Here is a 27,192-nt window from a genome sequence, read left to right as displayed (position 1 = left end):
TATGCGGTATACCTTTCTGAGCTGAGACCATATAATGAGGTCAACAAAATAATTCACGAGGAACCTTGACAATTTAATGTAGAACACACGTTTTCCCTGTATTTTAATACATGACCATATGGACAATATAGTTATGTAACAATTCATGACACCCTGTTTACAATTCAACCCGAGATAAGGATACTGATGATGAAACCCTGTCAGGTAAAGTGTTACGTTCACAGTAGTTGTCCTCTATGCATTCACATGCTATTAATCAGCTGCAGTCATATGGCACCCATCATTCAGCACCTGAAAAGCCAGAAGCACTAAGCTCTTACAAAGATGTAAAATATCCCTTTGTGGTGCGTTTCATTCTACTTTCTGAAATAAAATGGTATCGTCTGTATTGCTTTTTTTTTTTTATGCACTTGTGCAAAACTTATTGACAGTAACCATAGCGATTAGCTGTTACCCAAACCTGGTGGTGTATCAGTAATGCGTGGCCAGGTCTTGTGATATTAAAACAGTTTTGTTAGACTGTTCTTCGGGGGTACACGGGTCAGTAGACCCAGGAAACTGGCACCCATTGTGGGGTGGAAGTGGCTTGCTCTATGGCCGCCTCCACTCCTTTCACACTCTCATCAACATCGTTGTTAACCAGCAGCACATCAAAGAAGTGTCTGTAGGTGGAGTGGATGGCATCCGACTCCTTCTGGATCGACTGCACAGCTTCCGACTACAAGACAAGGGACGGAGATGTTTCAGACTCCTGATATTTTCAGGACTTCATTACTTAATTAGAAAGGTTGATATGGTATAAATGGTGCATTTTGAAAGGTCCTCAACAAATAGCCAAAATTCCTGGATGTAACGAATGAGCAGTAGTGTACCTGGGTAGCTGAGTTGGTAGGTGCAATGAACACCACTAGAGGTGCAAAGTCTGCCGTCCGCAAAAGTTTCAATGTCTTGATCACAAGGAAAAATAAGCACCATGTTATTCATCTGACACAAATTAATTGCAATGCTAACCAACAGTTTTTTTTAATACACTATACATACAAATGTATGTGGACACCCCTTCAAATGAGTGGATTCAACTATTTCAGCCAAACCCTTTGCTGACAGGTATATAAAATAGACAAACATTTGCAGTAGAATGGCCTTCCTGAACAGCTCAGTGACTTTCAACATGGCACTGTCACATAGGATGCCAACAAGTCAGTTTATCAAATTTCTGCCCTGCTACACCAGTCAATTGTAAGTGCTGTTATTGTGAAATGTCTAGGAGCAACAACGGCTCAGCCGCGAAGTGGTAGGCCACACAAGCTCACAGAACAGGACCACCGAGTGCTGAAGCGCGTAAAAGTTTGTTTTCGGTAGAAACACTCAATACCCGAGTTCACATTTCCTCTGGAAGAAACGTCAGCACAAGAACTGTTCATCGGGAGATTCATGAAATGGGTTTCTATGGCCGATCAGCGCAAATCATCATGCGCAAATCCAAGAGTCGGCTGGACTGGTGAAAAACTTGCCGCCATTGGACTCTGGAGCAGTGGAAACATGTTCTCTGGAGAGATGAATCACACTTCACCATCTGGCAGTCCGATGGACTAATCTGGGTTTGGTGGATGCCAGGAGAACACTACCTACCCCAATGCATAGTGTCAACTGTAAAGTTTGGTGAAGGAGGAATAATGGTCTGGGGCTGTTTTTCATGGTTTGGGCTAGGCCCCTTAGTTCCAGTGAAGGGAAATCTAAATGCTACAGCATACAATGACATTCTAGACCATTCTGTGCTTCCAACTTTGTGGCATCAGTTTGGGGAAGGCCCTTTCCTGTTTGAGCATGACAATGCCCCCGAGCACAAAGCGAGGTCCATACAGAAATGGTTTGTTGAGATCGGTGTGGAAGAACTTGACTGGCCTGCACAGAGCCCTGACCTGAACCCCATCGAACACCTTTGGGATGAATTGGAATGCCGACTGCGAGCCAGGCCTAATCGCCCAACATCAGTGCCCGACCTCACTAATGCTTTTGTGGCTGAATGGAAGCAAGTCCCCACAGAAATGTTCCAACATCTAGTGGAATGCTTTCCCAGAAGAGTGGAGGCTGTTCTAGCAGCAAAGATGGGACCAACTCCATATTAATGCCCATGATTCTGGAATGAGATATTCAATGAGCGGTGTCCACATACTTTTGGTCATGTATAGTGTATATTAAGTTCTATGCTTACCTGTGGCTCCACATCGAGCAGGGCAATTTTTCCTTGCTCATGGATCTTCTGGATAGTCTCCATTTTGGTTCCAAACATGAACCCCTGGAAGCTGCCATACTCCAGCAGCTCATTCCCAGTGATGCACTTGGTCATGGCGTCGTTGGAGATGAAGTAGTACTCCTGCCCGTTCTCCTCGTCCTTACGTGGGGGTCTGGTGGTGTCTGTTGTTTGGATCGAGCCCCAGTTAATGTAGGTTGGTGGATTTGGCAAAACCAGACAGAAGAGCATTAGAAGTAAAGGTCATACTCACGTGGTGCAGGGTAGGCAAACTTCTCTGGGTATTTGGTCAGCAACGAGCTTTTGATGTGGCTCCTTCCTACACCTGGTGCACCTGCAAAAGAGAGATTACAGAAGGCCAAGGGAGGTTAATATACTCATGTTTATTGTGATTTCAATTCGTTTTATGGCAGGCAGGTCTTGATTATGACGATCACATTGGGAACTTACCAATAAGCACCAAGGTTTTTCTGCTGAAGGCAGGGAGCCGGACAACCTCTTCATAAGAAATCACGTCCAACTGGTCAAAGACTAACAAAAGGGAGAAAATAATACATGGGTGGTTTAGGGATCTAAACCAATCCCATGCCATGTAGAATACATTATACATGTAGTTAGTATAGGTAGTTCTCAAGACTGTATTGGGTATAAACAAATAACAAGTGTTACTAGAGCTGTGCTTGGCCAGATACTTGTCTTTGCACTTCTTCTTCTTTCCAAAGGGGCTGCAGGATTGGGTGCCCTCTGTGGCCTTGCTTTTACTTGCCACCCGCCTGGAGCAGAGAGGAGAGACTTGGGGTTACGCACACACTGAAAACCTACTCTCACCTACAATCCATACATCGTTTATTACCTCTAACACATTACCGCTATATTTTATTTGGAGCAAAGTGATCTTTCTTTTTTGGTTTAGAGCAAAGTGATCTTTCTTTTTTGGTTTAGAGCAAAGTGATCTTTCTTTTTTGGTTTAGAGCAAAGTGTGTTTTTAAGCGTCTGATGTTTTTGTTCAGGTTAAGGTCAGCTGATCCTAGGGGTTCCAGTACTTCAGATCCCAGGACTTTAGAGCAACTTTGAGGCAAAAGCTTCTTTTTTTTTTACTGGTAATCAGATGTGGATGGACTACTCTACTTTGCGGATCATACCATTCTTGAAGTTCTGGGGAGGGGATGATTCCAGCAAAGTCGGCAGTAGAGATGTCCACCTTGCCTTGCCACCAGTTTGGATCATGCTTGTTGATGATCTGAATGATGTTGCCCGTTTTGAACTTCAGCCCTGCTTCTTTGCATGGGATGAGGTCATCCTTGGCAGGGTCGTAGTCAAACTGAGCCCTCATGTACGTCTGTTGAGTAACACAGAACAACTGCACACACAGAGATGGCTGAGAGGACATGATCTCCTTTGCTGGGAATTGGGCAAAACATTTTGGAATATGTGTATTGCGGTTAATATGGTCTTTGCAATGATTTATAGCACTGCAGTTTCCAGCATATGGTAGAATTGTATATTACTCTAAAATAAGGAGATAACTTACCTGTCTCAACAGAATCCTAGATGTTAGAGTTAGTTAGTAATCTATCAGTTAATGGGTCACAAATGCTTCCCGTGGTATTATGCTCTCTGACGCAACACACAGAGGACATAGTACCATCCACAGGAGTGATTTGGGCTCCAAAACCGTTTTCTATATAATTACCATATAGTTTAGGATAGGCTTAGTAGCCTATCCTAATTATAATTATATAGAAAACGATTTGCTGGATTAGTATCTATCAATGGGCAAAAAGCTTTACATTAGACTGCCATCACTGACCATACTACTCGAGCAGTTATCATAATGCCTGGACATGCTTCTTTTATTCTGGAATTGACAAACATGACTTTGGTTTAAGGGTTTGTCATTATGTTGTATAACACTGTTTTTCAATTAGTTCACATTTCAAATGAAACTCATATCTCGAAATGTTTCATCATTTTAGGTTGTAAGGCAGAACAATCATTATCCACTGCCATAAATTGGGGGAGATGTGATGGCATAATGTGACCAGCAGATGGCAGAGTGAATGAAAAGTTGAACACTACCAATGTGTTTCAGTTCAGTTCGCCAGTCTAACATGAGTGATGATCTGTATATCGGGCCACTAGTGGAATCTAATGATTGTATAGTCACCTGTGTCTTTCATTGGCTTAAGGGGAGGATTCGCCTGACAAAGAACAAACTCTATTTAATAAAAAAGGATTTGGGAGAAGATATCATTGGAGGTACAGAAGGTACCGTATCTAAGATACGGTCACGTTTCAAGCATGGTATCGTAGAAAAAGAACATTAACACTGTGGAACCCAGTTTATTTGTCTTATTACAATGGTGGTAGTGAATAATAATTCACCAATTTGCTGATAAGGTCAAAAGATAATAGGAACAGTATTTAGATTACGTTACAGCACGTGAGTAGAGTAGGTTATGAGGCAATGGCACCAATAGGTGACTGAGGCCCACTGTAATGACTGTCAACCTTTTTCAAACTAAAGGATGTACTATATATATATATATATATATATATATACACACACACACATATATATAAAAAATATACAGTTGAAGTCAGAAGTTTACATACATCTTAGCTAAATACATTTAAACTCAGTTTTTCACAATTCCTGACATTTAATCCTAGTAAAAATTCCCTGTCAGTTAGGATCACCATTTTATTTTAAAGAACGTGAAATGTCAGAATAATAGTAGAGAATTATTTATTTCATCACATTCCCAGTGGGTCAGAAGTTTACATACACTCAATTAGTATTTGGTAGCATTGCCTTTAAATTGTTTAACTTGGGTCAAACATTTCGGGTAGCCTTCCACAAGCTTCCCACAATAAATTGGGTGAATTTTGGCCCATTCCTCCTGACAGAGCTGGTGTAACTGAGTCAGGTTGGTAGGCCTCCTTGCTCGCACACGCTTTTTCAGTTCTGCTCACAAATGTTCTATAGGATTGAGGTCAGGGCTTTGTGATGGCCACTCCAATACCTTGACTTTGTTGTCCTTAAGCCATTTTGCCACAACTTTGGAAGTATGCTTGGGGTCATTATCCATTTGGAAGACCCATTTGCGACCAAGCTTTAAACTTCCTGACTGATGTCCTGAAATGTTGTTTCAATTTATCCACATAATTTTCCTTCCTCATGATGCCATCTATTTTGTGAAGTGCACCAGACCCTCCTGCAGCAAAGAACCCCCACTATATGATGCTATCACCCCCGTGCTTCATGGTTGGGATGGTGTTCTTCAGCTTGCAAGCATCCCTCTTTTTCCTCCAAACACAACGATGGTCATTATGGCCAAACAGTTCTATTTTTGTTTCATCAGACCAGAGGACATTTCTCCAAAAAGTACGCTCTTTGTCCCCATGTGCAGTTGCAAACCGTAGTCTGGCTTTTTTATGGCAGGTTTGGAGCAGTGGCTTCTTCCTTGCTGAGTGGCCTTTCAGGTTATTTCGATATAGGACTCGTTTTACTGTGGATATAGATACTTTTGTACCTGTTTCCTCCAGTATCTGCACAAGGTCCTTTGCTGTTGTTCTGGGATTGATTTGCACTTTTCGCACCAATGTACGTTCATATCTAGGAGACAGAACGCGTCTCCTTCCTGAGCGGTATGACGGCTGCGTGGTTCCATGGTGTTTATACTTGCATACTATTGTTTGTAGAGATGAACGTGGTACATTCAGGCGTTTGGCAATTGCTCCCAAGGATAACCAGACTTGTGGAGGTCTACAATTATATTTCTGAGGTCTTGGCTGATTTCTTTTGATTTTACCATGATGTCAAGCAAAGAGGCAGTGAGTTTGAAGGTAGGCCTTGAAATACATCCACAGACACACATCCAATTGACTCAAATTATGTCAATTAGCCTACCAGAAGCTTCTAAAGCCATGACATCATTTTCTGGAATTTTCCAAGCTGTTTAAAGGCACAGTCAACTTAGTGTATGTAAACCTCTGACCCATTGGAATTGTGATACAGTGAATTATAAGTGAAATAATCTGTCTGTAATCAATTGTTGGAAAAATGACTTGTGTCATGCACAAAGTCGATGTCCTAACCGACTTGCTAAAACTATAGTTTGTTAACAAGACATTTGTGGAGTGGTTGAAAAACAAGTTTTATTGACTCCAACCTAAGTGTATGTAAACTTCCGACTTCAACTGTACCTGCAGTATTTCTCTGATGAAATAATTTGGGATATCATGGCAGAACTAGTCTAACAATGAGCATAATAACGCTGCTTGAATAGTAACCATTTCTTTGATTATGCATGCAATTGAAATTTGACTTAAGGGTTAAAAAAAGTCCAGATAGTGATTATTGCCAAGTCCATTCAGGGAAAGGGGAAGTGTGCACATTCATTGGGTCATTTATTGGCTTACCTCACACACAAGAGAGCACCTTGGCTGGTTGGGGATGATTTTCATTGTGACTACTCCATTGGTATCTTTCTGTAATGGGAGGATGGCAACCATTTTACTTACACTCCACACTATCAAAACTAGGATTGTGAGATTGCAACATGTCACCCATTCTCTCAGGGGCAGAATGCGCTTCAGCATATTTTTCTTTGTTAAAATAGAGACAGTAGGGACTCGCCAAGATCTTTTGTAGCTGGTCGACAGATTGGTTGGCCACACTCGTTCCATTGATCTCTGCTATTTCATCCCCTTCATGTAGGGAACCTGGAGAAGGACAGGAAATAATCAGCACCGGTACAGAATAACCAGTATGGCCAGAGAGAGTTATCAGGCAAGTAACCAATGGCGATTTTCCATACAAGTATGGGGATAATGTGGCTGTTCTAATACAAATTCATTCAAATCACTTCAGTATGTTCGCCGATGTGGTTGAGTTCTGTACCTTGTCTATGTATCATTCCCCCATGTAATATTCTGGCCACAGTGCACTTCTGTTTTCCATTAAATTTCAGAGTCACCCCCTAAAGGCAAAAAAAAAAACATGAAAACAGCACACATCAACCCATCTTCAAAATGACAGAGTGAGTCACAGAGATAGAGGAGAGATGGGGAAGCGAAAGAGGAGAGAAAGACAGAAAGGGAGTTAGCGAGACATAAAAAGAGAGGAATTGGCATCTGAATGATTTTTACCATGGGCTCTGAGGGATTTTTTTCAAACGCCACCTCACGCATCCTGGTTGGCTCAGTTCCGTTCATGTGACCAGCACTGCCGTTGGTGTATACTTCTGCTCCTTTTGTCTCATAGGCTGGCATAACCCCCTATGGGAAAACATATCAAGGCTCCACATCAACAGGCACAGGAGATGGATTCATTGACAATAGGATACTGGGGTGAAAAACTCACTGTGAACACAACTGCAGTGTGCTCCTATAAGACATGGAATTTTGGATTATCATTACATTTACATTTAAGTCATTTAGCAGACGCTCTTATCCAGAGCGACTTACAAATTGGTGCGTTCACCTTAAGACATCCAGTGGAACAGCCACTTTACAATAGTGCATCTAAATCTTTCAAGGGGGGTGAGAAGGATTACTTTATCCTATCCTAGGTATTCCTGAAAGAGGTGGGGTTTCAGGTGTCTCCGGAAGAGACATCATCTTGACAAAATGTCATAATCCGTCCAAAACAGCCACGTTTGCAGGGTTACTAGATGTCAATGGTTGTCCCTATTTGTTTTAGAAATTGTGGAACAATGCAATCATGGAAAAGCCTTTCTCATGCAAAGCATCCAAACAACTCAAAAGCATTGCCAGTTGCAGCAATACAGCTATTTGTTTACTGGGAATACATAAATACATTGTAAATACAACGAGTTCAGCATTCTGATCATCTGATGTCAGATTATTTGAACATTGGCATTTCTAGTGGCATTATTAAAAGCTTTTTTCGGCTGTGTCCCAAGAGCCATGTTTAATTCGCAGTTTCAGCATCTGTTCAGGGTTGAAAATTAACTCCGCATTTTCACCAGCTCATTAGGCAGGGACAACCCATATCCACTGCTCTGGTTCACCTGCTAAAAGATTGCCATGGCTACGCCTGAGTGAGATCCTGTTTCGAAGAAAAGTATTGATATGAACAAACAAATCCCTCGTAAAGATTATGACATCCATTACAGCGACACATAGCAACCCTGGCCACTTGACCACTGTCTGGCTGCAAGAACACTGAGCTGTGTGTAATGTAACTCAAAGGAATGTGGCCTTTGCTGATGATCCCTCACCTCCACTCCACCCATTCCATTTCAGCGATGTGCAAACCAGGTTTGATTGAATACAAATGCCAAACGCTTAAGTACACCAAAGTGCTCTATGTGAATGACCTTTCTATGACCTTGAAATACCACAGCAGCTAATTCAAAACAGGGATCCAAAAGTAGGCCATGAAATGATTTAAAGCAGATTGGAGCCTTTCCTTTCCACTCCACACATGAAGAGGATAATAGAAGAAGACCAGTCCAGATGGGACCTCCCGTGGGATTTGGCCTGCTCTGTTGTGCGGATGTCCCTCCATTACACACAGTGCAGCACAAGCTTTTATCCCACTGCCTAATTCACTTTTACTGCTCTCACCCCCAAGCCCCATGGGCATTATCACATTACTAGCCCTGCCAGGGATGAGTAAAACCACTCAGGTGGACAGCCATCAGACTAATCTAGCCCCTGACTGTTCTGTACATGGACCCCTGGGTGACAAAGGTTACTTACCACCTGTAAGGTGCAGTAATGGAATTAAGCCTCCTTACGCTCCCTGATGGAACACGCTGCCAGCTCCAGCGGTGTGAGTTTGTTTAATGCAAAGCTCTGTGGCTTGAGAGACGCTATCTAACGTAGATACGTTTGAGTATCTTTTAACAGATATCTGCAAGTGCCCCTTCAATGTTGACGATCTTAAGCTCTATGGGGGACATGGAACGTAATAATATTAGTTCAGAGAAATCCAATGGTGCCTTTGTCAACCACGTAAACAACTTCTCTTTTTAGATGAGCTGATCATTTGTTCAATGTGCTTGGCAACATCCCACTGACACAAGTTCATTCGCAATGACTCTTGACAGCTTTGTTTGGTTTCCACAATTATCAGCTCACCGAAACATAATTAGGCCTCTAAGAAGGGGGTAATCTGTCATAGTTCTGTATACGAATAGGAATCAATATGCCGGTAGTCTTGTCTAGTGTAGTCAGATCCACTGACTAAAGAACGGATGATGGCAGTGATGTCTTTGAGGGAAAACAACAAGGCCATAAAAATGACTAACAACTCCAATGGCATAATATTTTCACAAAGCAATTTTCCTTTATCTTATCGGTTTTAGTCTCTCCTTGTCCCTTGTAACCGAGTGGGTTATCATTAGAGTGTGTGTTCTATGTGCAACAATGGCATATTATATTATTGAAAAATCGTGTGGAGGTTTTAGGACAAGGTCTATTATGCCTATTTCTATGTTCAACAACCCCTAAAAAAAAACTCCTAAAGTTGTCTGCCTCGGAGGAACCACGAGGGACAGATGGGTTTTGAACAAAGATGGAAAGCAAACTGTCAAACTTGTTACCGCTGTTACTTATAGACTGACCCTTCACCCAACCACTTTGACTGGGTCTAAAAATGCATTGTTGTCTTGGCCATTAGCCAAACAACAACCAGTTTGATGTTTGTCTGTTCTCCCCATTTAAGGAGGAACTGTGTACACTATCTCACTATGCTCACGCCCAGGCTCAAACAAACTGGGTGTGGGTAGCCTTGAGAAAAATGCTGAGGTAGGGAAAATTGAACCCTGATCCTGACCATACCTTCCCTGACTGAGAATGACAAAAATGATACTGTCAAAGCCTGACACAGGCCCATTTTTCTTTCAACACAAACCCCAGTAGGCTGTGGATTCTTTCCGACATTTTGAATAGACTTGAACGTTAAAACAGCAATGACCGAGGACAGATGTTAAGATTCGGTGCCCTGTTTGGTGCTGCTGCCACTGGCCATGGGGAGTGTGTGTGTGTGTGTGTGTGGGGGGGGGGGGGGGGAGAGTCTATGGGAGATTCCTCTTCTCTACGGAAGATACATTCCCGGAAACGCAGAAAGGTCACACACACACACTAGGCTTCAACACCATGTGGACTAGTCTGCAGTGTTCCAGTAAAAGCCTAGAGGGGTCTTGTGGTCAATGTGAGTAAACACGTAGTTTACTCTGCAACATAATACTGATATTACAGGAGACCAGTACCAGGAGTGTAGAAATAGTGTCTGTCATGACACATCAGCACATCATTGTAGTGGAACACTCTTCAGACTGGATCCAAGGTAAACACTGAAAACATCCCCATAGGGCCATAGAGCGCAGTATGCTGCATGTTTACCAAGATGGACCTGTCCTGGCCTGTTTTGAAAGAAACTGGTAAGGGACACATGACAATAGTTTCACCATCATACAGGCAAAAAGGTTGAAGTTCATTAATCATATTGTTCAGCACACAGGACTAAGTCATAAAAGGACAGGCTCACCCAGTCTTCAATAAATCCTCCTACAAAGTGCTGACCTTGGTTGGACTGCGAAGGAAGTCACATGTTCAAAGGAAACTGCCAGACTTTGGTCTAAAGGGTAACTGGTGTCATCTGAATAATGAATATTTTTAATAGCAGAAAACTGCCGAGGTCAGCTGAAGAACACACAGCACACGCATTTCTTGAACAAGCTTACTACAAAGTTGAGAAACGTTCCATTTTTGTTTTAATGATGACTCGGGCATACTTGGTTCCCACTATTACAAGCCGACCTTGGTGAACTGTCTGCCTACTGGGCCGTGATTTCAAGGTCAGCTTTGTATAACTTAAAAAAAAAAAAAATTGTACCTTTATTTAACTAGGCAAGTCAGTTAAGAACAAATTCTTATTTTACAACCACGGCCTACCCCGGCCAAACCCTCCCCTAACCCGGACGACGCTGGGCCAATTAGCTCTAACTGGGCTGTTGATTACTCACTAGGTAAACTAACTTTCAAACTGTGTTGGGTATTAAAAGGCTGTACCTTTTCTGTCTCACTTTAGACCAGGGGAGTCAAACTTATTTTGCCCCGGGGGCCGCATTCGGTCTTCAACGAGGTCCGGAGGGCCGCACTGAAAATCAGCAAGATAGTCATTTTAAAGTATACTGAGTTATATATAACGTATACTTTTTTTTTACTCAAACCACCTGCGGGTTTTATGTTTGACAGCCAAACTTTAGACCCACACCTTTTTCATTCTTGGCTGTAACTATAGAAACGGGATCTTGTTAAAAACCCTTGGTTCCCCTTTTGGAGAAGTTCCAAAAAAAGCTTCAGGAAAACTAGCACTCATCAATTGGGGCGGCAGGGTAGCCTAGTGGTTAGAGTGTTGAACTAGTAACCGAAAGGTTGCAAGTTCATATCCTCGAACTGCCCCTGAACAGGCAGTTAACTCACTGTTCCTAGGCCGTCATTGAAAATAAGAATTTGTTCTTAACTGACTTGCCTAGTTAAATAAAGGTTAAATAAATACAATTCCAAAAGAGTCCTGTTACTATGTCATGTGAAATACAAAACTCGTTATGCTGGTATGCAGCCAGATATTATCAGTTTGACAGTAAACAAAGAGGGTAATCCTCCTCAACAGGTAACACAGTTTAACTATAGCATTATTACAAGTTTACAGCCGCTCATGGTACAATCCCTCCTAATGTTGCTTTAACAGAGTAAGCATTGTCAATCATCTTCTTTATCTCATAATGCTGAACTAGTCAACAGGACTCAGAAATACCGAATTATAAACCATCAAAAAAACAAAAACACTTCAGGCTCCAAAATGCCCGGGTGGATTCAACTGTGGAGGTCCTTGGCACTCCCAGTCTCCCAGAAGAAAAACACTATGTTCTTCTGTGGCTTCCTACTCCCACTGCACTGAGCGGTGTCCGATTACGAGGAGGGCAGGGGGAGGGTCTCAGAGTCAAAGAAAAACAATCTGGTCTTGAAGCGTTTGGGTCTTTTGAACATGTGATTTCCTAGTTGGTGTTGACCCCTGACCTCAGTGTGTGAACAGCAGGCCTCTGGGAGTTGTAGTCATCCACCAGTGATGGAAGCTTGGTTATTGATGACTATTTATGACTCCCTGATAAAAATGAATGTTAAATACATAAAAAAAAAAATTGAAGTGGGCAGGGGAGTAGTGTCAAAAACAACAGAGTTATAAGGGCCATGTTCTGAATCAGCATCACAACACAGCGCTGTGTTGTGATGCTGTGTTGTGTTCTCTTTCATTCATCTGTGGTTCCCATCACCTAATCCAGTGACGATAACATTCATCTGTTATGTTGGAATGTAGGATATTTTTGTATTCATTTAGATAAGAAATGAACAGGAGGAATTACACCGGGTGCTGTGAATACACAATGTGAAAGACAGAGTGTTCCAGTGAAACAGCAACAACACAAGGTTGCTAGACAAATAGTTCAAGGTACAAACTGGATCTAATGTCTCTATAATCAAACCCTCCCAAACATACCAGGGCTAGGTTAGGGTAGATTTCTAACCAATAGACTAACAATTATTGATCCACGAGACCTTGCAGGGCCACAGCGGTAAAGGCTGTGTTTACACAGGCAGCACAATTCGGATCTTTTGCCACTACTTGGTCTTTTGACCAATCAGATCAGCTCTTTGGCCAATATTTGGGCAAAGGATCAGAATTGGGCTGCCTGTGTAAACACAGCCAAGGCAGCACACATCTTTGAGCCCCTCCCTATATCTAAACATAAATGATACAATAAATGGCATTCAAAATATAGAAGAAAATATGAGACAAGTTTCTGCCGACACTCACATATTGCTGTAGGCATTTTGTTTAGTCGAGCTCATGTTGGATGAGTCCCACTTCACAATAAGTGTTGCGAAAACATACACTATGTATTTATATTGTAATCACAACTACAGGTACAGTGTGAAGTAGTGTGGTTGGTACTCATTGTTACATAGTACTTATTATGTAGAATACACAGTTAACAAATGTAATGCATAATAATTTTGTAATTACACAACCTGCGAGCAGGTATCATCATGTCAAGTAAGCTTGATATAAAAAGCAGAGCAACATTATTCATGAGGACATGTCTTTTGGTTCAATGAGAGGATGAGAGCACGGAACATAACACAAGCACATCCGCAATGTTCTCGTGTCTGTCTGTCCCTGTTTTAACTGCTCCGATGAGACAAGGGTTTAGGACGGGAGACATCGTGCATTAGGCAGACATTGCTGTGTGTCTATTTATAGAAAGCTGCAGTTCTTTAGCCTGGAAGATTAGGCTAGTGTCCAGTGAAACATGACTCAGCTTATGTAGTCTGCACACTCCAGGCAGCTAGCACATACGGGAAGCCTTATTCACACACAAGCAACACACACACACACACAACGAATGAGACACCAGCACTCATCTCTACCATATTCTTAAGATAAGGTATTAGTTTGCCTCCTCAAAGCAGATATGATCCTGACTTGGCGACAGTCCAGATCTCACAATAGATGATGATTTCACATTTCAGCTTCTCCCTGAGGTACTGCTGCACCAGGTTATTACCATTTCAGCTTCTCCCTGAGGTACTGCTGCACCAGGTTATTACCATTTCAGCTTCTCCCTGAGGTACTGCTGCACCAGGTTATTACCATTTCAGCTTCTCCCTGAGGTACCGCTGCACCAGGTTATTACCATTTCAGCTTCTCCCTGAGGTACTGCTGCACCAGGTTATTACCATTTCAGCTTCTCCCTGAGGTACCGCTGCACCAGGTTATTACCATTTCAGCTTCTCCCTGAGGTACTGCTGCACCAGGTTATTACCATTTCAGCTTCTCCCTGAGGTACCGCTGCACCAGGTTATTACCATTTCAGCTTCTCCCCGAGGTACCGCTGCACCAGGTTATTACCATTTCAGCTTCTCCCCGAGGTACCGCTGCACCAGGTTATTACCATTTCAGCTTCTCCCCGAGGTACCGCTGCACCAGGTTATTACCATTTCAGCTTCTCCCCGAGGTACCGCTGCACCAGGTTATTACCATTTCAGCTTCTCCCCGAGGTACCGCTGCACCAGGTTATTCCACCCGTTGCTGATGTCAGGGGAAAGTCTCCACGCAAGGCTTCCCCTTACCATGTCAAAGTTGCTACTAAGTCCTTGTTGGAAGTGTCATGGCTTCTTTCGAACTTGATTGCCTGGCTTACTCTATCACTCATTGGCTCCTTCTCTGATCAAGCAGAGTATTTGAACCCGTCATTCCACTTCAATAGAGGGGTGACACCATAGAGATCCTATTCAATTGCTAGAGGCATGTGATATAACAGAAATTGTGTAGTAGAAAATATTGTCACCCCAACATATTGTTGTATAATTGTTAAAAAAGTTCATACGGGTTTTATACAAATTATCTGTATAAATAGCCTCTAAAATATATATATGCAAACAGACCATAAACGTCAAAATGTTTGTTTTCTTGGAACGCTGTGAGTGTTACAATGTCAGTACTTGATGTATTTACAAGTTGTCTAAATCCTGTCATCAACTGATTTTAGCCAGTGTAGGGCTGTGGATTGACTGCATTTTTAAAAATGGAATGTTGGCATTTTGGCAGTTCATTTGAATAATTCCTCTAAAACTGTCTGGCTATAGAGCAGATTATCTTCAAATTCATTGTTTTGCACAATATCTTATCACAGCACCAGCAAATCATGGTTGTCCAACTCCCAGACCAACATGGCTGACCTTTTTGACCATCATAAGAAGGTTAATGTCCATTCTAGTATTCTAATTCATAATTCTATGGGTGACCCATTCCTCAAGTAAATCCCCTCAAACTCCAGGCAGTAAAGGCGCTGCTATGCACCTCAGCCTTAGTCCTCTGAAACTGGCGAGGCCTATTGTACAATCATCACATACCAAAAAATCCCCACTTGAGACAGACAAAGGACAACCTCCTGCTTGCATCTAATAGGTACATCTGGCTCGGCAAGCAAACAAAGACAAGGACATGGGAATGCCATCCTGACCTAGGGGACCAATGGGACTGAGGGGATTAACGGTCTACTATAGTTATGCCTCATTAAGACGCTGATAGCATTAAGCCCTCCTCACCTGTGGGGTCAAAGGTCCATGGTGAAATGTGTGGTTGGAATGGGAGCCTACTACTACTGTAAGACCCTTACTTGACATACGGAAGTCTTTCACAAATAATTAAGAAGACAGACGAAAATCCATATTAAAACATCCAGAACAGCTGCCTGCATCCCTTGACGCTCAGGGACGTTTCTAGCATTTTGGGGGCCCTAAGAAAGATTTGGTTGGGGGGCCCCCCCACCTCACCGTCCAAACATTTTAGTCGCCCCCCTCTTGGCGGAGGAGAGAAAACGTAGCAATTTTAAAATACATTTCATGAGATTTTATTTATTTTCCCATGGGGTTGAGAGAAACATTTAGCAGTTTTAAAATACATTTCATGAGATTTTATTTATTTTCCCATGGGGTTGAGAGAAACATTTAGCAGTTTTAAAATACATTTCATGAGATTTTATTTATTTTCCCATGGGGTTGAGAGAAACATTTAGCAATTTTAAAGGAAATGTCCTGCAGTTCTATGCATTTTGCCATGCGATGGAGAGAACATTTTGCTGTTTTGAAACGAATTGCCTGCAATTCTACACATTTTTCCATGACTCATGCCATGTTCATATGATATCTGAGTGAGAAAAACCAATAGGGGCCCCCTGGAGGTCAGAGCCCTTAGGCACACAAGGTGCCTGGTCAGTAATTTGGCCAGAATTACTACAAGGTTTAGATAGCTAGCTAGATTAATTTACCTAGCAATCTATAAAATGTTAGCTGACATGGGCTAATTGAGTGACTGTCGGTGACTGACATAACAAGAGGAAAACGTACACATTTGGTGCTTCTCCATTGAGATTTACCCACAGACCAGTGGGACGCCAATGTTTTAAGCTAATGTGTATAAGCTCTAGATTTGTTGCGTTTCCATCAGTAGTGTGTCACTTGAAGTGGTACTGACAGCATGTTATCAACATGAAGTCTTATTCAAATCTGTTCATATACACCCCCAGGAAGAATATGACACCTTTTTTGTTCATTTTCAGACACGCAAGCACTTAGATATGGTCATTTTCACGTTTTCATAAATTCATAGAATGTTTGGGGATGACGTAGAGTAAGACATTTGTGGAGATTCTATATAAATATAGAGTGGGAAAGCAGCTGTGCATTTGGACAATTAATAGACACTGCAGTAAATAAAACCTAATAAAAACATCTGTCTTGTCCAGCACCGGAGTCTATGCAGACTGGTGCGCCATAGCCAATCAGAGCTACAGCAGGACTATATGTAAATAAGCCACTTGCCACACGGGCCTGGCATCGTTCACTTTGAACTGGACTGTGTGTTTACAGGCAGTAGCAACAATGCGACTTTAGATCATTAGAACGCATTTGAATGGATTTCTGCAAATATGTACAGTAAATACCACGGGAGTCCTCTTACATTTGGGGACTTCACAGTCCTAGTGATCAAACAAACATGAAAAGGTAGGCTATCTCCCTAAGTTGCCTATGCACATCAACAACAACAAGATCAACAATTAATGCTAGCCAGAGCAAAATGAGCAAAAATCTAATGAGGGAACATTAGATAAAGTCTCTCAAACTTTTTCAGCTGGTTGCCCGTCAAAATTGCACTGATAAACGATGGAGAATAGTAGCCTGCTTGTCCTTCTGCAGCTTGTAGTATTGGGCATTCTGGCTCTTTTCAGTGAGCCAACTCGTTCGGCTCAGCTCACCAAAAAGAGCCGGCTCTTTTGGATCCCAAACGGCTATTTAAAAAAATATGTTTTCTATTTTTTCAAGTCAAAAAGTTTGCAATAGTTTGACTACGATTGGTGTTAAAACAATTCTAATTAAATTATTAAATTAAATCATACTTTACCTTACCCACAATGTATTTAAAAATGCATTTGTTTGTTAGGAAAAATAATGCTATTAAACATTTGCATTTAAAGTCTAACTTTTTAATGTATATCAACAAAGTGCATATAAATCTAACCATTCAAAACTAATACAATCTGAAAAACATAATAGAATATTGCACCATATCAAATAAAAATAAATAACAATTTGCAAAACTGCAGCATCCCACTTAAAACATTAAACTGGTCCCTCTTTTCTCTCTCTTCTTTTATTGCCATGTTATAACCAGCAGCACACAGCAATGCTGACCATGTTTTGCTTTTATGAGAGATTTGCATTCAGAAATACAAGCTGCCTCACTTTCGAGGGGCTGAGGCGGTTTCTTCTCTCAGTAATAATTTGTCCTGTTTTCGAGAAGACCCTCTCAGTGGGAACGGATGTGGCCACTATGCAGAGTCTCCCTGTCATGACTTTAGTAAGCCGTGGGTAGACAGAGCCCTTGTTCTTCCACCAGCTCAGAAGAGTGGCTCCTCCAAACAGGATCGGACCTCCATTATGGCATCTGCTGAGGGATTCCTTCGTGCTGCATCCCCGGTTGCTCTCTCATCAAACAGCATTCAAACAGCAGATGTTTGTGGCACTACAGCTGGTGCTTCTGCTGCATCTGATCCCTCTTCTTCCTGTTGCCCTGGTGCCTGAGCCAGATGACTGCTGGGGCTGCCCCTCCCTGCTGCTGAGGTTATTCTTTGATGAGCCTCATCAATCGCTCTGGCATCACTGAAGGTTAACTTATTAAACCTGGGGTGAAGTGTAGCGGTTTCTGATAGCACCTGGTTATATTCCATTCTGTGGAACTTTCTGTCCATTGATGAACATAGGGTGTCCATCTACTCTGTCACATGTCCTGTGGTTACATTTGCTTCTCTCTGGCGGCTGGCTGTGATTCGCTGCAGACCCTCACACAGGAGTATCATTTTTGAGGCTGTCACATAGCTGAAAAGAGAGAAGAGTAATTGATTAGTTCAGGTTCATGTTTTGTCTACTGATACTACATTCTCATCTACTACTCATATACATATATAATACTGGATGAAATAATGATGTAGTAATAACTGCTTACTGTACCTCTCTCCACTGATCTCCACAGTGACCTGCTCAAAGGGTTCCAGGACTCTGCACACCTCCTCCACCACCTCCCATTCCCCTTGGGTCAGAGCATCAACTGGTGCATTGACAATGGCCAGGGTAGAGATGATGGCATCCTTTGACTCAAGAAACCGCTTCAACATATAAAATATTGAATTCTACATTGTAGTGCAGTGTTGTTTAGGCCTCAGCTCAGGCATTGGCATCTGGCATTATGTAGACTTTAGTTTTTCAGCACCTACGGTGCTCCTGTGGAAGTGTTCCACAGCTGCTTTCACTTTGTCCACAGTGGGTCATCACCTTCAGAGCATCTCTTACAATCAGGTTGATTGTAAGAGATGCTCTGAAGGTGATGACCCACTGGCAAGACAAGGATGATGGGTCCATTTTAAAATGTTCATGGCTTTGGTTATGTTAGCTGCATTGTCGCTAACACCAACAGGCCACTTTTCCATCTACTTGCCATTCTCTGGCCACTCTCAACAGTTCCTCTGCCAAGTTCTCTGAGGTGTGTCTGTCGCTGAACTCAAAGCAGTCCAGAAGACAGCTAGACATCAGAAAATCTTCAATGAAGTGACATGTAACCGACATGTAAGAAGTGGTTACCCTTGATGTCCAGCAGTCAGTGGTAAGACAAACTGCAGTAGCTTTCTGGTCTCTTTCCCACACTGAAGCCTGTGTGCTCTTGTACAGTTGTGGAATAAGTGATTTTGAAAGGGTTTTCCTGCTTGGAATTGTGTATATTGGATTAGACTATTGCTATAATTTCTAAAACCTCTGTCCTCCACGATCGAAAACGGCTGTAAATCGGTGGCAATTATTTTAGCCAATGCAATATCAATTTGGCCTTGTTTTGCTACAGACATAGACTTCGGCATAAACTGGTCCATAGAAGACTGTGTTGCTGTGGGTCGCGGAGTGGGCCTACTTGACTGAGTGGATACATCTCCACGTGTGGAGGTGCTGGCTCCACCACTATCACTAGCAGGCCCGCTAGTTTCTCGAAGCTCCGCTACAGCTAGCTTCACAGTTGGGTGCACAGTTCGCATATTCCCGGAGTAGGTTGTGCGTAGAAACGGCTTTATATGAGATTTTGTTTTGGCAAATTCTACACTGTGCTCTAACATGGTCTACATTAAAATGCATCCAAATGCTACTGTGCTTTCGACTCATTTTCCAGCTGTTGTTTTCACAGCTGTCCTTCCTCTCTCTGTGACTGTGAGTGAGTTGGCTCGGCCCTCCCTCACGCATCTTTGGTTCATTGGTGGACACTGAGTGTCTGATTGACAGGAACAACAGGTGAGGCTGTTAGTCTGAGCAGACAGTCCGAAGGAATGTGTGTGCGCTTGAGCATTTAGGCCTATATTATTTTATTTATTTTTTCGTTCTTTGAATTAGTTCTTTCTATTCATTTAAATTTTTTGATTATTCATATCTTATTTTTTAATTTTTAATTTATAAATAGATTAGACTCTTCTGACATGCAAGCCGGCTCCCAACGTTCACTCTTAGAGCCGACTCGTTCGCAAACAACCCATCACCAGCATCTTGCCTGCCAATGCATGCTGGTCCCAACCCACGTTTTGACAACTCAATGGGAACTTGCCTGCCTGCCCACAGATGCCAAATACATTTGATTGACAACTAAGAGATATGCTAACTGTGGATAACAGTTCTTCAAGTTCAGCATAGCTAGCTGGCAAAGTGATTCACATGTCTTGCTAGCTAACCAAATGACACTTGCATCTCTAGCTGTAGCCACTGAAAAAAACAATATGTTAGCTAGCTACACATAGACTACTTGTTTTAACAAAAAAACGTGCAACTGCGACCCAAACTGCCCATTGTTTTATTAAAATATGGCCGTTATAAAGTCCACTCCTGTACATAGAATGCTGTATATAGCATTTTAACATATTTAAACAATAGAAGAGATCAATTATATTGGTCCAGCCTTTGCTGCTATGCATGCAGATGTGCATAATATACTGTGACCCTAATCAGAAAAGTATTTAATAACTCCAAATAACAAAAATGTATCTATAGGTTGTCATAACATGTCAACTTAAAACATGTGTTTTTTAAATCCACTGACGCGAGGGCATCAGGCTGTAATTTCATAAAGTAGATGACTCTGTAGATTCATTTATACTCGCTTGTGACTTGTTGTGCAGCGCATCGCGGGCGGTATGATTAGCGGGACGAAATGAATTGACAACCCAAATCCTAGCACGGGAATTGAATATTTTGGACTGAAATTATGATTGTGTGTTTGTTTCATATTTGAAAAGTAGTTAAAACACTGTCAGTTCCACTTTAAGGCTTGTGGTGAGCAGAATCAACAACCTCTGCATCATTCAAGACTGTCGCTTTGTGAAAAGGTGTTACAGTAACTGTTCAGTGAAAACGTCCATATTCTGTTAACTCATACCCAAATAATGTTGTTCACTCATCCTATATTCGTATTTGTGGCCAAAGCATTAATTGGAGAAAAAACACTAAAAAAGCCCCACCTCAAACTTCTCAAACAAAAAATACTTGCTATTTCATCATAGACGATGAGGTCATCCTTCTAAGGAAGATGAGCTGGCCAATCAGTGGTCTACTCACATTAATATTTTTAATGACCGGTATATGCCCCCACCATTCTGTTGTTGGGGTACACCCACATCATTCCAACATAGAAAAGCTGTTTTTTAAAACATCTTCGGGATCGGTGTCCCTTCCACGGGACGGTTGAGCTAACGTAGGCTAATGCGATTAGCATGAGGTTGTAAGTAACAATAACATTTCCCAGGACATAGACACATCTGATATTGTCAGAAAGCTTAAATTCTGGTTAATCTAACTGCACTGTGCAATTTACAGTAGCTATTACTGTGAAATAATACCATGCTATTGTTTGAGGAGAGTGCACAATTTTGAACATGAAAAGTTATTAATAAACAAATTAGGCACATTTGGGCAGTCTTGAAACAACATTTTTAACAGAAATGCAATTGTTCATTTGATCAGTCTAAAACGTTGCACATACACTGCTGCCATCTAGTGGCCAAAATCTAAATAGCATCTGGGCTGGAATAATACATTTGGCCTTTCTCCTGCATTTCAAAGATTATGGTACAAAGAAAATACACGTTTTTTCTTTGTATTTTACCAGATCTATTGTGTTATATTCTCCTACATTCCTTTCACATTTCCACAAACTTGAAAGTGTTTTCTTTCAAATGGTACCTTTCTTCAGGGCCTGAGCTACAGGCAGTTAGATTTGGGTATGTCATTTTAGGCGAAAATTGAAAAAAAGGGGCAGATCCTACATACTTAATTACTATTTTTTGGAAGGAAAACTATTTCACTCTTACTGTAATTAATTATAGGTCATATTTCAAAGAAATCTGGAAATACTGGACAGTTACTTTAAAGTTGAAAGTTATCCATTGTTATGTAAATGCCCGCTGAAAAGTACCTTTGCCTTGGCTCCAAGTCAGAGCAGGTCTGCCAGAGCCCTGGCCAAGTGAGACACGGGGAAAACACGGGTACATCCTCAATGGAAATGTGCCAGTTGTGTATTCTACTATCCTAACAGTAAGTTGAGACTTCCTGGAGCCCACTAGTGTCTGTGGTGTATGCCTAGAAACGACACAGTTTACAACTGGAGCATAACACATTGTAGAATTCAGATGCTGTACATGATCACCATATGGGCAGGTCTAAACAAACATCATGAGGTAAAAGTAGTGTTAAAAACTACAGTAGGCATAGTCGACCTATGCTGGCAATTAGTACCATCGTCAGTCCCCTCTTCTGAAAAATACATTCATCCATTATGTAGACATCACATCTTGGCCTACTTCCCCCTATTGCTGTGAAATGGTTAACCTGATTCTGCTAAGCTGTGTTTAAACGAATCAAATAAAATGTTGTTGGTCACATACACATATTTAGCAGGTATCCCAATTCTGATATTTTTTTCCACTCATTGGTATTTTGACCATTCACAGCACATCTTTTCAGAGCTTATCTGATTGGTCAAATGACCAATTAGTGAAAAAAAAAGATCAGAATTTGGCTGCCTGTCTAAATGCAGCCCTTGTGCCTGGTGTGTGGTTTCTGTTCCTCGTAAGAGAAATTGCAGAACTGAATCTTGCTTATTACCTGTCTGGAACAAACTAAGATAGGATTTGACAAGCACTGAACTCTCCTCATGCAGGAACGTCTTGGAGTGAAGCTCTGAACATGATAGCCTATATGACATAATAGGCTGTGTGGTCATCATGTTAAACTATTTACAAATAGGAAAAACCTATATTTAATCATGTATATATGAATAATATATAAATATATTGATAATAATATGTTTAATAATGTAGGCTATGTATGAAAAACACAAAAAGCACATGAACACCAAGAGTATCGTCTTAAACCGGATTTTACCAGCGCTGACCAGCGCATTAATATCCCCTGCGTCTTGAACTCCTGCAATGAAGTTAACAGACACATCTGTATAGCTTTTACCACATCACCAAGGAACGTACGTAGGCTATAGCCTACCAGACATACATATAGGCCTACTGTTTATCTGATTTAAGACATATTTTCTATCATTTTAATGTTATGGCAATCGTATGAATGTATTGTAAACCGCTTACCTTTTCTGGCTTTGGTTTGTTTTGAAGCAGCTGCTCCAGGTACAGGTCGGAGAGGGCTGTTCGAGCACTGTTCACCCGCTCAAGTATGACAGCGGGTTCGTTTTTATTCGATTTTAATGTCATCTTTACTGGTTAGCAAAAAAACTAAAGTGAACGTAATGCGCCCTTGTTCAAGGTCCTATAGTAGCAGAGAAGGGGAAATGAGTGACAAGGAACCTTGGCGGTCTGATATATTGCTGTTCTGGGGTTCAAGTCCGAGGTTCTGATCAATTCGGAGGTAGACTATAGTAGGCTAGGCTGCGAGGACACAGCTGACAAAGCAAGTAAACATCCGATTGCTAAAGGGGGCAGGCCCACTGCAGCTTCCTCAGTGGTAGAGCTGTTACGTGTTGCTGGCACAGTCAGGGGGTCATACCAAAAGTGGGGAACGCGCGCCGGAGAACTACGTGACGCGAGGCTTGAATAAAGGTGGTATTACAGCACCACTGGTTTTCAGCTGACCGCTAAATGAAAAACATGGGAAATGCCACAGACCACTACAGCCTAGACCTAGAATATACTCAGAAATGGTGTTGTCCTCTAATCAATATGCAGTGCCATACAGCTGTCAATTAGGCTAGCCATATAATAAATAGCTCTACAATATGATAAAGAGTAGCCTAAACCATCCTGGACTCATGGGTAGACTTAACATGGTACATGTAATTCCGGGATACTCCAATTAGTATGATATGTTAGGTTTGTATGGTATGTATTAATTTGTGATGTGCGTCATCCATTTCATATGATATGTTATGAATTACAATTCATATATGATATGTTCCGAATTGCAATTCGTACAATATGTTATGAAAATGTATGATATGTTATGATTTCCAATTTGTTGAGGCTAATCTTAGCTAGGTGGCTAAGTGGCTAACGTTATCTATTAAGGTTAGGTGCTAAGGAAAGGGTTAAGTTTAGGAGTTAGGTTAAAGGGTTAAGGTAAGAGTTAGGGGAATGGTTAGTTAACATGCTAAGTAGTTGAAAAGTATCTAAAAAAAAGTAGTAAATAGTTTAAATTAGTGATAATGCTAAAGTTGTCTGTGGTGAGATTCGTTTTTTGCCTTAAGTAACCTTCTGTCTTATATAACCATGCCAAATGTAACATATCATACTAATTTGAGTGTACCGGATTAACATGTACTATGTTACATCTCGTCTATGAGACCGGGCAGTCCAGACATATGTGCCCCACAATAATATTTGTATTATTTAACCAGGCAAGTCAGTTAAGACAAATTCTTATTTTACAGTGACGGCCAAACCCTCCCCTAACACGGACGACGCTGGCCAATTGTGTGACGCCCTGTGGTGGGACTCCCGATCACAGCCGGTTGTGATACAGCTCGGGATCGAACCAGGGTCTGTAGTGACGCTTCTGGCACTGAGATGCAGTGCCTTAGACCGCGGCACCGCTCGGGAGCTAAATAGTGTGATACATAGACCGTATGATAAATAACTAAAGTGCCTTATGAAACCAAGACGCAGAATTTCATGTCTACCAAAGTAAGCCTGGAGAAAAGCCCTGTCAAACACATCATTTCATATCATATTAATGCGTGTCTGCCATCCTGTGGTTGAATTGTGTTACTGCACCCACGGCCAGGGCCACAGGCACCGTCACATAAAAGGCCACTTTTGTTTGGACAAAATCCAATATCAAAGAAATGTCTTCTGTCTTATCAAAATATAATTGAGTGTCGAACTGTAACATTTTTATTGGTTTGTTTTGAGTTGATTTGTTAAAAAAAAAAAAAAAACTTAAAGTTCATATATAGGCTACTCCAAAACCCAAACTCTTATAAGCCCTTTCACACTGGGCACAAACGTCAATTCAACGTCTATTCCACGTTGGTTCAACGTAGTTTTATTGAAATTACGTGGAAACAACGTTGATTCAACCAGTGTGTGACCAGTGGGTTTCTTCCCTCATCCTGCCAACTGAAGAGGCATATTTCTTTTAAATCATAGCCCAAAGCTGTTTTATTAAATTATTCCAATTGACATTGTCACTCAACTTGTTCAAAACAAATCTAAATAATGATTTGATGTTTCTGTATCATTATGGACTATGAAGAACACCCAGCCAAAAACACCCAATTCTGCCTATAGTAATTTGATAGATAGGACCTTTATTTGAATCGAAGTTTCTCTGGAGACATAATAACAAGTTGTCCATACCACCAGAGGGTGGACAGGGACCTGTATCAGTGATTTTGACCAGATAGAGACGAATCATCTGCAGAGACATAGCTTCCCATGTATTCGCCTAAGATTGTACTTTTCTATACCATGTATCTTATGATGGACAAAACACAAAATTACCTTATTTTTGTGCGTATAACAATCTGCCAGTGGTATACATTCTTATAACTGCAATACAGACATTAGATTCACTCTGAATATACACAGAGAGCTGTATTGGTATGTACTTCCAAAGAGTAATTATTCTAGGGCAAATGTAAAAAAGTATTCATTTGAATCGAGGTTTCTCTGGAGACATAATATTATGTTATATTATATATTAATATATATATATATATTATATATATTAAGTTATACATATCCTCAGAGGGTGGAGGGGGGCCTGTTCGATCGACAGATATCCTGCAGAAATGGAGCACCTGTACTCACCTATGGTTATAACTTGTTATAACTAGGTATGGCCGTGTACAAAATCAAAATTACCATAGATATGTGCTGTGTTGAGGTCAAAAAAGCTCATAAAAGTCTGTCGGTGGTATACATACTTGGTACAACTGTAATAGATAAACCAGCAGCTGCCCTCTGAATGTACACATGGTGCTATGTAGTTATTCTGCGGAAAATGTTATATGAATGCCAGAATTCCTGAAATATCCTCCAGTATTTTGTATGTGCAACTTGTTATTGTATTTGGGTTGCTATAATATGTCATTTGAAATGACTTTTGGGCATGCTTTTTGAAGCCTCCTGCAATAAGCACTTACCACTCTCATTATTTCTGGAGCAGAAATGCTAATGATGGTGTACCGGCCCTATAAATGGCATTAATTTTTACCACATAAATAAGACAAAATTCATATTTACTTCAAAATTCTAAAAACGAAGTCATACTACAATCAAATGATTGTAAATCAGCTTTTTATTACCAGTGTGCATTGTACTTCGGAAAAAAATGCTGCACATATTTAAGGCAAAGATTGACATTTTAGTTTGACAGCAGATATGCAAATCAACTTTTTTTCATATGTAACATTGTTTACATGTCTAATGACATTTTGATAAGAATTAAGTTAATATTTTGCTATGCTGTTGTTTTTTTACAATGGTTTCTTCTTGGCGTCAAAATGACCCCAGTTGGTAATCCATGTATGTAAAATATGTTGGTAGTATGAGCATTAATATGAATGTTGAATCATTTGTTTGACATCATTTGCTTTCCGAATGTATCTGTTATATGTAGGCTATGTAACTAGTTCCCAATTCATATATGAAAGCAGCACTTCTACACTGTTAAAATAGAACAACTCAAAACACCATCATTATGTAGTAAAACGATGAAAAGTAGTGCACCTAAACTGAAATCTGGTGTTTGGAGGGCATTTGAATGTAAACCCAATGTAAGGTACCAGTCAAAAGTTTGGACACACCTACTCATTCCAGGGTTTTTCTTTATTTGTACTATGTTCTACATTGTAGAAAACTATGAAATAACACATATGGAATCATGTAGTAACCAAAAAAATGTTCAACAAATGAAAATACATTTTATATTTGAAATTCTTCAAAGTAGCCACCCTTTGCCTTGATGACAGCTTTACACACTCTTGGCATTCTCTCAAATATTTTTAAATTGCAAATGGTTTATAGCATAAATATTGATTGATTAAAATATTGATTGAATTTTCAGTCAATATTTTGAAGAATTGAGTACTTTTGCTAGGCACTAATTATAGGCTAAAGTTGCCAGGCAACTTTCGATTGTAAATAATTTAGGGCTATGTAAGTTATAGCAAAGGTAAAATGAGGTCACATGTATAAAGTGCACTGTCATCACTGGTATTCACGTGAGAACATGGATGTGAACTCAGGATTCTTGCTTGTTAAAACACTGACTTAGTCCACTCAGCCAGT

The 27,192-nt window shown here is 41.0% G+C and overlaps 1 protein-coding gene and 1 long non-coding RNA gene across 3 annotated transcripts; both read right to left on the bottom strand.

Moving 5' to 3' along the window:
* Window positions 1–72: 72 nt before the first annotated feature.
* On the bottom strand, window positions 73–23,389 carry LOC115135672 (55 kDa erythrocyte membrane protein-like). Of its 2 annotated transcripts, none has more exons than XM_029670576.2 (12): window positions 23,035–23,389; window positions 7,409–7,537; window positions 7,161–7,239; window positions 6,897–6,982; window positions 6,680–6,748; window positions 3,397–3,614; window positions 2,924–3,027; window positions 2,705–2,785; window positions 2,508–2,588; window positions 2,216–2,418; window positions 873–947; window positions 73–718 (listed from the first exon to the last, which is right to left on the bottom strand). In XM_029670576.2, the coding sequence occupies exons 1-12, from the start codon at window positions 23,155–23,157 to the stop codon at window positions 542–544; spliced, it is 1,425 nt and encodes a 474-aa protein (XP_029526436.1). In that variant the 5' UTR covers window positions 23,158–23,389; the 3' UTR covers window positions 73–541. The 2 variants fall into 2 exon arrangements, with proteins under 2 accessions (XP_029526436.1, XP_029526437.1); XM_029670577.2 differs by having other exon boundaries at window positions 3,397–3,593; window positions 23,035–23,387.
* Window positions 17,325–23,028, bottom strand: LOC135573764 (uncharacterized). Its single transcript, XR_010464896.1, has 2 exons — window positions 18,365–23,028; window positions 17,325–18,232 (listed from the first exon to the last, which is right to left on the bottom strand). It is a non-coding gene; the product is annotated as an uncharacterized LOC135573764 (long non-coding RNA).
* Window positions 23,390–27,192: the final 3,803 nt, after the last annotated feature.

The sequence above is a fragment of the Oncorhynchus nerka genome, linkage group LG10 (genome assembly GCF_034236695.1).
Source record: "Oncorhynchus nerka isolate Pitt River linkage group LG10, Oner_Uvic_2.0, whole genome shotgun sequence".
NCBI classification, from domain to species: Eukaryota; Metazoa; Chordata; class Actinopteri; order Salmoniformes; family Salmonidae; genus Oncorhynchus; species Oncorhynchus nerka.
The sequence above is the reverse complement of the archived record's forward strand: the minus strand, read 5'-3'. Positions and strand labels throughout refer to the sequence as shown.

Excerpts from the sequence above, each read along its gene's own strand:
- LOC115135672 (XM_029670576.2), bottom strand. The coding sequence starts at position 23,157 with ATGACATTAAAATCGAATAAAAACGAACCCGCTGTCATACTTGAGCGG. Across the intron at positions 7,538-23,034 it reads ACAAACCAAAGCCAGAAAAG|GGGGTTATGCCAGCCTATGA; the intron begins GTAAGCGGTTTA and ends GTTTTCCCATAG. Across the intron at positions 2,786-2,923 it reads TCTGGCCAAGCACAGCTCTA|TCTTTGACCAGTTGGACGTG; the intron begins GTAACACTTGTT and ends CCCTTTTGTTAG.